The 14,564-nt window shown below is 37.7% G+C and overlaps 1 protein-coding gene across 1 annotated transcript in view; it reads left to right on the forward strand.

The window, feature by feature from the left end:
- Positions 1-14,564, forward strand: part of NRG4 (neuregulin 4) — a 134,048-nt gene that overhangs the window by 50,303 nt on the left and 69,181 nt on the right. The window contains exon 5 of the mRNA XM_082647314.1: positions 456-549. Coding sequence (XP_082503440.1) covers positions 456-549 — 94 coding nt within the window. The remainder of the gene's footprint in view (positions 1-455; positions 550-14,564) is intronic.

Raw genomic sequence — 14,564 nt, forward strand, 5'->3', positions numbered from 1 at the left:
TTAATAATCTAATTTTTTTCCCACAACAGTTTCAGACTTTAATGTATTTGAGACCTTAAAGGAAAGATAGGAATCTAAATATACACTTGGGACAGAAAAACTCTAAGCAAAGCTGCAGAATCTATGTACTAAATGAGAAAAGCCACTATTTATTTTAAGATCATAATGTCCTCCTTTTAATCTATTATAGAGATTCCCTATTTCTGTAATATAGCTTTTAACTCCATTATAATTAATGACCATATCTTCAAGACAGATTAATTTTTTTTCCTCAAAGAGATAGAAGTCCCTGCTTATCAAATAAGGAATAAGATTAAGTCCTTCATTTTAAGAAACAATTCTTCATTCTAATTTTTAGAATTACTACTTCAGTATAAGATACTTGGTCCTTTTCCTTATATTATTAGAAAAACTATAATTTGTTTTTCTCTATTTTATTTATGTATATGTTTTAGATCATGAAGAGCCCTGTGGTCCCAGTCATAGGTCATTTTGCCTGAATGGAGGGATTTGTTATGTGATACCTACCATTCCCAGCCCATTTTGTAGGTGAGTGAAATGGACTGGGGGAGAGGGTGATTTTATTTTTTATCATCTACTAACTTCTTTGAGAAGTGATAAATATTGAACAAAGAGTATAAGATGAAAAAGTGTGAGGAACAATCTTCGTATTTATGTAGAACAAAATTATGGTTTTAAAATAAAAACAAAGCAAAGTGGCAAATCACAATCTCAAAAGTGTTTATTTTGAAAATTGGTAGTGGTAGCTTCAAGCGTATTCAGATTTTTTAATCCATTTTAGTGAACTCTCTATGATTTTAGCAATTTAGGGAGGACAGTCTGTACTTATTACTGTCAAAACAGCTACAGAATTCACTAATGTAAGAAAAGCAACATGAGATATTTTGCTTTGATTTAGAATACATGATAACTGTGTTGGTACCAAAACTTCATTTGATATATTAAAAAGAAAATGAAGAGTTAAGTTTTTCTAATGTTAGCAGCAAATTTTAAAAAGAAGGGTATCTTAGCCATTATTGTTTTAAAATAATATTATTCACTTTGGGAGTATCGTTATAGCCAGTGATCAATAAAAGACTTGAAAATAGTACTTGTGTAGCTGGCTTCGTGTGAGTTTGGTTGAACAGGATTTAAGGGGGTTATAATAAACCTCTTTTAATATGTGAACGAAAAACATAGCACTACCAATAATGTCCACAGATTTTAGCAGAGCTAACATCTAAAGATACTTTGTAGCATGTGCATCAATTACTCTGTTTTTGTTACTTAACTGAAATGTGAGAGGTATAGAATCTAGATTTAAGATCTTACTAAAGGATAGGAAAGTAAAATTCACAGGAAAAGTGAAAGATACTGGGATTTAGTGTGGAGGAGGAGAGGCAGAGAAATAACCTTATAATTATCTCAGGAAGTTTTTAGAAGTTTTCATGGAGGGAATAGTGAGTGACTGTTTTTAAAAATAGGCATTTTTTTCCTCTCAGGTAAAAAAGGAAGGGGATAAAGGAAAAAATTAGCAATTATTTCTTACCCACCAGGAGCGTCTACGTTATTTTACATTTTTAAATCCATTTACTGAGATATAATTTATGTATGACAAACTACATTCATATTTATTTATTTATTTATTTATTTATTTGTGGCTGCATTGGGTCTTTGTTGCTATGCACTGGCTGTCTCTAGTTCTGGCAAGCGGGGGCTACTCTTTGTTGCGGTACGTGGGCTTCTCATTGCAGTGGCTTCTCTTGTTGCAGAGCACTGGCTCTAGGTGCACGGGCTTCAGTAGTTGTGGCTCGTGGGCTCAGTAGTTGTGGCTCGCGGGCTCTAGAGCACAGGCTCAGTAGTTGTGGCGCACGGGCTTAGTTGCTCTGCGGCATGTGGGATCTTCCTGGACCAGGGCTCGAACCCATGTCCCCTGCATTGGCAGGCGGATTCTTAACCACTGCGCCACCAGGGAAGTCCCTACGTTCATTTTAAGTGCATAATTGATGAATTTTGACAAATGTTTATACCTGTGAAACCACCACCACCACAAAATACAGAACATTTCCATTATCCCCTCAAATTTCTTTACTGACCATATTCTTTATTTACATTTTCATGTTTCATTCTCAGAAAAACCTTAGAGAAAAGGGGGAGAGGAGACCTAAGGAAATAGAAAAATAAAGGGAAAATGAAAAATTAACTGACTTGCCTAAAGTCATACAACTAGGAAAAAATTAAAGAAATGGCCTATGAGTATAACTCCCAGGGTTCACTTAATCTTATGATATATTCATTCTGGATTCTTTATAAGGGGATATGGCATGTGGCATTCATGGAACAAAATCAAAATGCTTACCAGAAAAAATAAATTTAATAATTAAAAAAATAGTAACATTTTGTATCTTGATCTTGGTGTAGCTATATGGGTGAAAAGGCTATCCTTTCTCTGTTGAATTGCCTTTGCATCTTTGTCAAAAATTAATTGACCATATATGTGTGGGTCTACTTCTGGGCTATTCTAACTCACTGATCTGTATTTCTGTCTTTTACCAATAACAAATAGTCTCAATAACTGTAGCTTTATAATAAGTGAAGTCAAGCATTGTGAGTCCTTAACTTTGGTCTTCAGTTCATTGATCTTTAGCCTTCTTTTTATACAGTATTTAATGTTAAAAATTTCCAAATACATTTTAACTCCTTCCTACAAATTTTATAGCCTGTTGTTCAGTACTAAGTTTAAAATTTTTTCCATTATGATTTCTTCTTTAACGTATGGGGTTTTTTTTGGGTTATCCTTTAAGATTTATATCTAATTGCATTATAGTCAGAGTATGTGTTCTGTTAAGCTGTATACTTAATACTTGTCTGTATCCTAAATAAATGTCTGTTATGCTGCAGTGAAGAAAGAAAGAGTTCAGAGTACTGAAATTTGGAGAATCATTGTAATGGGAAGAAATCTAGGGTCTTAGTTCAGGCTACTATAGCAAAATATCATAGACTGGGTGGCTTATAAACAACAGAAATTTATTACTCACAGTTCTAAAGGCCAGAGGTCTGAGATTAGGGTGCCAGCCTGGTTGGGTTCTGGTGAGTGCCTGCTTCCTGGTTTGCAGATGTACCTGCGTAGAACTTTTGACTGGCAGATTTATTTTCTGGAAGAGCTAGTAAGGAGCCAGCTATCAGACTGCAGAGACAACATATGACAGAATGAGGAGTACCTTCTTCTAGATGTAAGCAAATTACAAACCACAGGCCAGATCGTTTTTGTATGACCCTCAAGCTAAGAGTATTTTTCTTGCTTTTTAAAGCGTTGTAAAAAACACATGCAAAAATACGGAAGATTATGCCATACATGGCAGGAAGAGAGAGCTTTCTAGAGCCTCTTTGGACTTTCTTTCAAACCAGCCACCTCTCATTTTTCTTATCTACTTTCTTTATTTGGTGATTTAGCACAGTGATTTTCTTTTTTTAAGCTAATATTTTAAAGTTGAGGACTACATGACATCAGTTTGTTAGTGTTTGTTGAGATTTGCTCTGGAGCCTGGTTCATGTACAATATTTTAAATGGTCTGTGTCTCCTAGAGAAGAATGTATATTCTTTAATTGACAGATATAGGGTTTTATATATGTACCTTAGATCAAGCTTGTTATAATGTGCTGTTCAAATCTTACATATCCTTACTAATTTTCAATCTTCTTGATTTATCAATAACTGAAGAGTTATGTCAAAATTTCTCACTGCTTTTGTATCTTTAATATCACAATTTCTGTTAATTTTTGCTGAAAATATTTTGAGGCAATGCTATTAAGCCTATATTAATTTAGAATGGTTATGTCTTCTGGTGAGGTATCCCTTTTTATCATGATACAGTGACCTTCTTTATCTCTAATGTTTTTTGCCTTAAAATCTACTTATCTGACATTAAGGTAGCTATACTAACTTTCATTTTTCAGTATTTGACTAATACACTTTTTTCTTCCAATTTTTCAATGTGTGTCTGTAAATACATAGTTAGTTGAACTTTACCTTTTCTGTCTTTATTGAAATGATTTTTATTTTTCCACCCTACATTCTATTTATTTTCATTGATATGTCTTGAAATTAATTTAGTTGTGTCTTTTTTTAATGAAAAGAATAGAAAAAATATTAGAATAAATAGTGCATAATGAGTGTATTATTTGTGAAAGTTGTGCTTCAGGTGTGTGTGTGTGCATGTGTTTGGAGTCATGTCTATTATTATTTTTTTGATTCAGTGGCTCAATATTTTTTTTAATTGGAGTATAGTTGATTTAAAATGTTGTGTTACTTTCTGCTGTACAGCACAGTGAATCAGTTATACATATACATATATCCACTTATAGTATTTAGTAGAGTTCCCTGTGTTATACAGTAAGTCCTTATTAGTTATCTGTTTTATGTATAGTAGTGTGTATATGTCAATCCCAATCTCCCAATTTATCCCTCCTCCTCTTTCCCCCCTGGTAACCATAAGATTGTTTTCTACATCTGTGACTCTATTTCTGTTTTGTAAATAAGTTCATTTGTACCAACATCTAATTATTTACAAAGTCCTGGATTAAATGGAATTTATCCTTACTTCTGTATCTCTTTGCTCTTTCCTTAGTATTGTTTCTCTCCTGAGGTATTGCAGTAGCCTTCTTTCTTCTATCCTAGTCTCATTCACAATACTGCTGTAGTTGTCTTTGTCTTTTCTGTTCACAAAATATTTCAAAGGATACAGTGTATCTCCAAATTTCTTAGCCTGGCATTCAAAGCTTTTCATCATATTGGTCTGTTCTGTTGACATCCTCTCCTATAACTTCTTCATACATACCTTGAGTTCTAAACATCCTGAACAATGTGAAGGTTCCCAAAGATGCTAAGCCTGATTCCATGCTTTGGCATATGTCAGTTCGCCTGCCTGAAATGCCTTTCCTCCCTTGTCTTTGAAGAGAGCTAATTTATCACTTCTGTGGAGCCTTCTTTGTCTTAACCAGGCAGTTTCATGGGCTCTTTCTTTTGTACCCCATAATACCTTGTGCATTTCATGCATACCTTTATTATGCCACTGATTAATATCTTAACTGTTTATTTACTGCCTTCCTCAAAATTGTGAATGCCTTGAGGGCAGAGATTTGCCATCTTTCTGCTTTTTGTGCCTAGCAAAATAAATAAATGAATAAATAAGTATAATGAAGGAAGGAAAGGAACAAATTATACCTATGTATTGCTGCAAGTAATTACAGAAAACTCAAATTTTAAATTGTTTAGTAAAATGTACTGTGTTATATTAGCATTACAAGATGAGTATATAATTTTTATGCAGTGATTATGGGTGGGTTTTTTTACACCTGTTTTGTGGTTTTCAGTATATTTCATATAAAAAAGAAAATGAGGCAGTATAAATGACAGTATAAATATATTTTACATACTATTTATTAACTGAAGTTGTGAATTTTCCTTTATGAAAGTATGATTCTTATTCACCATAACACTTAATTTAAAGGTTTAGGTGAATTCTAGTATTTTTTGAATTATTTTTTATTGTAGTAAAAGATAGATAACATAAAACTTACCATTATGACCATTTTTAAGTGTATAGTTCAGTGACATTAAGTACATTCACATTGTTATGCAACCATCACCACTATCCATCTCCAGAACTTTTTCATCATATCCTAAATGGAAATTTGTACCCATTAAACAATAACCTCCCATTTCCCCTCTTTCCAGCGCTGGTAAGCATTGTTCGACTTTGTGGCTCTATGAATTTGACTATCCTAGGTTCCTCAAATAAGTGGAAACATAACAATACTTAGCTTGTATGTCTGTCTTATTTTAGCATAATGACTTCAGGGTTCTTCCATTATAGCATAGTGTAGAATTTCCTTCCTTTTTAAAGATTAATGATATTCCATTGTATGTATGTAACATATTTTGTTTATCCACTCATCCATTGGGGGACATTTGGGTTGTTTTTAACCTCTTGGCTATTCTGAATAATGCTGCTATGAACACAGGTATACAAATATCTCTTCAAGACCCTGCTTTCAGTTCTTTTGAGTATATAACCAGGAGTGGGATTGTATGGTAATTCTATGTTTAATTTTTGAGGCACTGCCTTGCTGTTTTCTACAGTGGCTGCACCATGTTACATTCCTACTAGCAATGCACAAAAGTTCCAATTTCTCCACATCTTTGTGAACACTTGTTATTTTCTGTTTTTTTGATAATAGCCTAATGGATGTGAAGCAGTATCTCATTGTGGTTTATTTTTTAAATTTTTGGCTGCGTTGGGTCTTCGTTGCTGCGCCCGAGCTGTCTCTAGTTGTGGCGAGCGGGGACTACTCTTTGTTGCAGTGTACAGACTTCTCATTGTGGTGGCTTCTCTTGTTGCAGAGCACGGGCTCTAGGCACGTGGGCCTCAGTAGTTGCAGCAGACGGGCTCAGTAGTTGTGGCTCGTGGGCTCTAGAGCACAGCCTAAGTAGTTGTGGCACATGGGCTTAGTTGATCCGCGGCATGTGGGATCTTCCCAGACCAGGGCTCAAACCCATGTCCCCTGCATTGGCAGGTGGATTCTTAACCACTGTGCCACCAGGGAAGCCCTCATAGCGGTTTTTGTTTTTTTTTTTACAACTTTATGGAGTATAATTGCTTTACAATGGTGTGTTAGTTTCTGCTTTATAACAAAGTGAATCAGTTATACATATACATATGTTCCCATATCTCTTCCCTTTTGCGTCTCCCTCCCTCCCACCCTCCCTATCCCACCCCTCTAGGCGGTCACAAAGCACCGAGCTGATCTCCCTGTGCTATGCGGCTGCTTCCCACTAGCTATCTACCTTACGTTTGGTAGTGTATATATGTCCGTGACACTCTCTCGCTTTGTCACAGCTTACCCTTTCCCCTCCCCATATCCTCAAGTCCACTCTCTAGTAGGTCTGTGTCTTTATTCCTGTCTTAACCCTAGGTTCTTCATGACATTTTTTTTTCTTCAATTCCCTATATATGTGTTACCATACGGTATTTCTTTCTCTTTCTGACTTACTTCACTCTGTATGACACACTCTAGGTCCATCCACCTCAATACAAATAGCTCAATTTCGTTACTTTTTATGGCTCAGTAATATTCCATTGTATATATGTGCCACATCTTCTTTATCCATTCATCCGTTGATGGACACTTAGGTTGTTTCCATCTCTGGGCTATTGTAAATAGAGCTGCAATGAATATTTTGGTACTTGACTCTTTTTGAATTATGGTTTTCTCAGGGTATATGCCCAGTAGCGGGATTGCTGGGTCATATGATAGTTCTATTTGTAGTTTTTTAAGGAACCTCCATACTGTTCTCCATAGTGGCTGTACCAATTCACATTCCCACCAGCAGTGCAAGAGTATTCCCTTTTTTCCACACCCTCTCCAGCATTTATTGTTTCTAGATTTTTTGATGATGGCCATTCTGACTGGTGTGAGATGATATCTCATTGTAATTGTGATCTGCATTTCTCTAATGATTAATGATGTTGAGCATCCTTTCATGTGTTTGTTGGCAGTCTGTATATCTTCTTTGGAGAAATGTCTATTTAGGTCTTCTGCCCATTTTTGGATTGGGTTGTTTGTTTTTTGTTATTGAGCTGCATGAGCTGCTTATAAATTTTGGAGATTAATCCTTTGTCAGTTGCTTCATTTGCAAATATTTTCTCCCATTCTGAGGGCTGTCATTTGATCTTGTTTATGGTTTCCTTTGCTGTGCAAAAGCTTTGAAGTTTCATTAGGTCCCATTTGTTTATTTTTGTTTTTATTTCCATTTCTCTAGGAGGTGGGTCAAAAAGGATCTTGCTGTGATTTATGTCATAGAATGTTCTGCCTATGTTTTCCTCTAAGAGTTTGATAGTTTCTGGCCTTACATTTAGGTCTTTAATCCATTTTGAGCTTATTTTTGTGTATGGTGTTAGGGAGTGATCTAATCTCATACTTTTACATGTACCTGTCCAGTTTTCCCAGCACCACTTATTGAAGAGGCTGTCCTTTCTCCACTGTACATTCCTGCCTCCTTTATCAAAGATAAGGTGACCATATGTGCATGGGTTTGTCTCTGGGCTTTCTATCCTGTTCCATTGATCTATCTTTCTGTTTTTGTGCCAGTACCATACTGTCTTGATTACTGTAGCTTTGTAGTATAGCCTGAAGTCAGGAAGCCTGATTCCTCCAGCTCCGTTTTTCGTTCTCAAGCTTGCTTTGGCTATTCGGGGTCTTTTGTGTTTCCATACAAATTGTGAAATTTTTTGTTCTAGTTCTGTGAAAAATGCCAGTGGTAGTTTGATAGGGATTGCATTGAATCTGTAGATTGCTTTGGGTAGTAGAGTCATTTTCACAATGTTGATTCTTCCAATCCAAGAACATGATATATCTCTCCATCTATTTGTATCATGTTTAATTTCTTTCATCAGTGTCTTATAATTTTCTGCATACAGGTCTTTTGTCTCCTTAGGTAGGTTTATTCCTAGATACTTTATTCTTTTTGTTGCAGTGGTAAATGGGAGTGTTTTCGTGATTTCACTTTCAGATATTTCATCATTAGTGTATAGGAAAGCCAGAGATTTCTGTGCATTAATTTTGTATTCTGCTACTTTACCAAATTCATTGATTAGCTCTAGTAGTTTTCTGGTAGCGTCTTTAGGATTCTCTATGTACAGTATCATGTCATCTGCAAACAGTGACAGCTTTACTTCTTCTTTTCCAATTTGGATTCCTTTTCTTCTCTGATTGCTGTGGCTAAAACTTCCAAAACTATGTTGAATAAGAGTGGTGAGAGTGGGCAACCTTGTCTTGTTCCTGATCTTAGTGGAAATGCTTTCAGTTTTTCACCATTGAGGACGATGTTGGCTGTGGCTTTTTCATATATGTCCTTTATTTTGTTGAGGAAAGTTCCCTCTGTGCCTCCTTTCAGAGGGTTTTTATCATAAATGGGTGTTGAATTTTGTCGAAAGCTTTCTCTGCATCTATTGAGATGATCATATGGTTTTTCTCCTTCAATTTGTTAATATGGTGTATCACGTTGATTGATTTGTGTATACTGAAGAATCCTTGCATTCCTGGAATAAACCCCACTTGATCATGGTGTATGATCCTTTTACTGTGCTGTTGGATTCTGTTTGCTAGTATTTTGTTGAGGATTTTTGCATCTATGTTCATCAGTGATATTGGCCTGTAGTTTTCTTTCTTTGTGACATCCTTCTCTGGTTTTGGTATCAGAGTGATGGTGGCCTCATAGAATGAGTTTGGGAGTGTTCCTCCCTCTGCTATATTTTGGAAGAGTTTGATGAGGATAGGTGTTAGCTCTTCTCTAAATGTTTAATAGAATTCACCTGTGAAGCCATCTGCTCCTGGGCTTTTGTTTGTTGGAAAATTTTTAATCGCAGTTTTAATTTCAGTGCTTGTGATTGGTCTGTTCATATTTTCTATTTCTTCCTAATTCAGTCTTGGCAGGTTGTGCATTTCTTAGAATTTGTCCATTTCTTCCAGGTTGTCCATTTTATTGGCATATAGTTGCTTGTACTAATCTCTCATGATCTTTTGTATTTCTGCAGTGTCAGTTGTTACTTCTCCTTTTTCATTTCTAATTCTATTGATTTGAGTCTTCTCGCTTTTTTTCTTGATGAGTCTGGCTAATGGTTTAACAATTTTGTTTATCTTCTCAAAGAACCAGCTTGTAGTTTTATTGATCTTTGCTATCATTTCCTTCATTTCTTTTTCATTTATTTCTGATCTGATCTTTATGATTTCTTTCCTTCTGCTAACTTTGGGTTTTTTTTTGTTCTTCTTTCTCTAATCGCTTTAGGTGCAAGGTTAGGTTGTTTATTCGAGATGTTTCCTGTTTCTTAAGGTAGGATTGTATTGCTATAAACTTCCCTCTTAGAACTGCTTTTGCTGCATCCCATAGGTTTGGATCGTCGTGTCTCCATTGTCATTTGTTTATAGATTTTTTTTATTTCCTCTTTGATTTCTTCAGTGATCACTTCATTATTAAGTAGTGTACTGTTTAGCCTCCATGTGTTTGTATTCCTTACAGATCTTTTCCTGTAATTGATATCTAGTCTCATAGCATTGTGGTTGGAAAAGATACTTGATACAATTTCAGTTTTCTTAAATTTACCAAGGCTTGATTTGTGACCCAAGATATGATCTATCCTGGAGAATGTTCCATGAACGCTTGAGAAAAATGTGTATTCTGTTTCTGGATGGAATGTCCTATAAATATCAATTAAGTCCATCTTGTTTAATGTATCCTTTACAGCTTGTGTGTCCTTATTTATTTTCATTTTGGATGATCTTTCCATTGATGAAAGTGGGGTGTTAAAGTTCCCTACTATGATTGTGTTACTGTTGATTTCCCCTTTTATGGCTGTTAGCATTTGCTTTATGTATTGAGGTGCTCCTATGTTGAGTGCATAAATATTTACAATTGTTATGTCTTCTTCTGGGATCAATCCCTTGATCATTATGTAGTGTCCTTCTTTGTCTCTTCTAATAGTCTTTATTTTAAAGTCCATTTTGTCTGATATGAGTATTGCTACTCCAGCTTTCTTTTGGTTTCCATTTGCATGCAATATCTTTTTCCATCCCCTTACTTTCAGTCTGTATGTGTCTCTAGGTCTGAAGTGGGTCTCTTGTAGACATCATATATATGGGTCTTGTTTTTGTATCCGTTTAGACAGTCTGTTTCTTTTGGTGGGAGCGTTTAGTCCATTTACATTTAAGGTAATTATCAATATGTATGTTCCTATTCCCATTTTCTTGTTTTGTGTTCATTATTGTAGGTCTTTTCCTTCTCTTGTGTTTCTTGCCTAGAGAAGTTCCTTTAGCATTTGTTGTAAAGCTGGTTTGGTGGTGCTGAACTCTCTCAGCTTTTGCTTGTCTGTAAAGCTTTTAATTTCTCCATCAAATCTGAATGAAATCCTTGCTGGGTTGAGTAATCTTGGTTGCAGATTTTTCTCCTTCGTCACTTTAAATATGTCCTGCCACTCCCTTCTGGCTTGCAGAATTTCTGCTGAAAGATCAGCTGTTAACCTTATGGGGATTCCCTTGTGTGTTATTTGTTGTTTTTCCCTTGCTGCTTTTAATATGTTTTCTTTGTATTTAATTTTTGACAGTTTGATTAATATGTGTCTTGGCATATTTCTCCTTGTATTTATCCTGTATGGGACTCTCTGTGCTTCCTGGACTTGATTAACTATTTCCTTTCCCGTATTAGGGAAGTTTTCAACTATAATCTCTTCAAATATTTTCTCAGTCCCTTTCTTTTTCTCTTCTTCTTCTGGAACCCCTATAATTTGAATGTTGGTGTGTTTAATGTTGTCCCAGAGGTCTCTGAGGCTGTCCTCAGTTCTTTTCATTTGTTTTTCTTTATTCTGCTCTGCAGTAGTTATTTCCACTATTTTATCTTCCAGGTCACTTATCCGTTCTTCTGCCTCAGTTATTCTGCTATTGATCCTATCTAGAGTATTTTTCATTTCATTTATTGTGTTGTTCATTGTTGCTTGTTTCATCTTTAGTTCTTCTAGGTCCTTGTTAAATGTTTCTTGCATTTTGTCTCTTCTATTTCCAAGATTTTGGATCATCTTCACTATCATTATTCTGAATTCTTTTTCAGGTAGACTGCCTATTTCCTCTTCATTTGTTAGGTCTGGTGGGTTTTTATCTTGCTCCTTCATCTGCTGTGTGTTTTTCTGTCTTCTCATTTTGCTTATCTTACTGTGTTTGGGGGTCTCCTTTTTGCAGGCTGCAGGTTCGTAGTTCCTGTTGTTTTTGGTGTCTGTCCCCAGTGGCTAAAGTTGGTTCAGTGGGTTGTGTAGGCTTCCTGGTGGAGGGGACTAGTGCCTGTGTTCTGGTGGTTGAGGCTGGATCTTGTCCTTCTGGTGGGCAGGTCCACATCTGGTGGTGTGTTTTGGGGTGTCTGTGGACTTATGATTTTAGGCAACCTCTCTGCTAATGGGAGGGGTTGTGTTCCTGTCTTGCTAGTTGTTTGGCATAGGGTGTCCAGCACTGTACCTTGCTGGTCGTTGAGTGAAGCTGGGTGCTGATGTTGAGATGGAGATCTCTGGGAGATTTTCGCCATTTGATATGTGGAGCTGGGAGGTCTCTTGTGTACCTGTGTCCTGAAGTTGGCTCTCCTACCTCAGAGGCACAGCACTGACTCCTGGCTGCAGCATCAAGAGCCTTTCATCCACACAGCTCAGAATAAAAGGGAGAAAAAGAAAGAAAGAAAGAAAGAAAGAAAGAAAGAAAGAAAGAAAGAAAGAAAGAAAGAAAGAAAGAAAGAAAGAAAGGAAGGAAGGAAGGAAGGAAGGAAGGAAGGAAGGAAGGAAGGAAGAAAGAAAGAAAGAGAAAGGAAGGAAGGAGGGAAGGAAGGAAGGAAGGAAGAAAGAAGGAAAGAAAGGAGGGAGGGAGGGAGGGAGGGAGGAAAGAAAAAAGATAAAATAAAATAAAGTAAGATAAAATAAAGTTATTATAATAAAAAATAATTATTAAGAAAAAGCATTTTTTTTAAAGAAAAAACAAAACAAAAAAACGGACGGATAGAACCCTAGGACAAATGGTGGAAGCAAAGCTATACAGACAAAATCTCACACAGAAGCATACACATACACACTCACAAAAGAGGAAAAGGAGAAAAAATAATAAATCTTGCTCTCACAGTCCACATCCTCCATTTGGGATGATTCTTTGTCTATTCATGTATTCCCCAGATGCAGGGTACATCAAGTTGATTGTGGAGCTTTAATCTGCTGCTTCTGAGGCTGCTGGGAGAGATATCCCTTTTCTTCTTTGTTCTCACAGCTCCTGGGGCTCAGCTTTGGATTTGGCCCCGCCTCTGCGTGTCATGTAGGTCACCCGGAGGGCATCTGTTCTTCGCTCAGACAGGACAGGGTTAAAGGAGCAGCTGCTTCGGGGACTCTGGCTCACTCAGGCCAGGGGGAGGGAGGGGTACAGAGTGTGGGGCGAGCCTGCGGCAGTAGAGGCCAGCGTGACGTTGCACCAGCCTGAGGCGTGCCGTGCGTTCTCCCGGGGAAGTTGTCCCTGGATCCCGGGACCCTGGCAGTGGCGAGCTGCACAGGCTCCCCAGAAGGGAGGTGTGGATAGTGACCTGTTCTCGCACACAGGCTTCTTGGTGGCGGCAGCAGCAGCCTTAGTGTCTCATCCCCTTCTCTGGGGTCTGCGCTCTCAGCCGCGGCTCGTGCCCGTCTCTGGAGCTCCTTTAAGCAGCACTCTTAATCCCCTCTCCTCGCGCACCAGGAAACAAAGAGGGAAGAAAAAGTCTCTTGCCTCTTCGGCAGGTCCAGACTTTTTCCCAGATTCCCTCCTGGCCAGCCGTGGTGCACTAACCCCCTACAGGCTGTGTTCATGCCGCCAACCCCAGTCCTCTCCCTGCGTTCGACCGAAGCCCGCGCCTCAGCTCCTAGCCCCGCCCGCCCTAGCGGGTGAGCAGACAAGCCTCTCGGGTTGGTGAGTACTGGTCGGCACTGATCCTCTGTGTGGGAATCTCTCCGCTTTGCACCCCGCACCCCTGTCACTGTGCTCTCCTCCGCGGCGCCAAAGCTTTCCCCCTCTGCCACCCGCAGTCTCCATCTGAGAAGGGGCTTCCTAGTGTGTGGAAACCTTTCCTCCTTCACAGCTCCCTCCCCCTGGTGCAGGTCCCGACCCTATCCTTCTGTCTCTGTTTATTCTTTTTTCTTTTGCCCTACCCAGGTACATGGGGACTTTCTTGCCTTTTGGGATGTCTGAGGTCTTCTGCCAGCGTTCAGTAGGTGTTCTGTAGGAGTTGTTCCACGTGTAGATGTATTTCTGGTGTATCTGTGGGAAGGAAGGTGATCTCCGCGTCTTACTCTTCCGCCATCTTCCTCTCGTCTCTCATTGTGGTTTTGATTTGCATTTCCCTAATGATTAGACATGTTGAAATCTTTTCATATGCTTCCTTCCCATTTGTATATCTTCTTTGGAGAAATGTCTATTTAAGTCCTTTGCCTATTTTTGAATTGGGTTGTTTTTTATTTGTTGTTGTTGAGTTTTAGTTCTCTGTACATTCTGGGTATTAACACATTACCAGATGTGTGATTTACAAATATTTTCTCCCATCTTATGAACTGCCTTTTTACACAGTTGATGGTGTCATTTGATGCACGAAACATTTTAATTTTGATCAAGTCCAATTTGTTGTTTTTTTTCTTTTGTTGCCTCTGTTATTGGTATCATTTCCAAGAAATTCTTGCCAAGTCTATGTCATGACACTTTTGCCTTATGTTATGAAGCCTTTGCCCTATGTTTTCTTCTAAGAGTTTATGTGGTTTTAGGTCTTATGTTTAGGGCTTTTTGTATTTTTAGTTAATTTTTATATATGGTGTAAGGTAAGGTCTTTTGCATATGACTATCCAGTGTTCCTAGCACCATTTGTTGAAAAGACTGCTCTTTCCCCATTGAATGGTCCTGGCACGCTTGTTGAATTGACTGTATATGTGAGGGTTTATTTGGGGACTCTCTATTCTATTCCATTGGTGTAT

Source organism: Grampus griseus, assembly GCF_964374135.1.
Source record: "Grampus griseus genome assembly, chromosome: 2".
Lineage (NCBI taxonomy): Eukaryota > Metazoa > Chordata > Mammalia > Artiodactyla > Delphinidae > Grampus > Grampus griseus.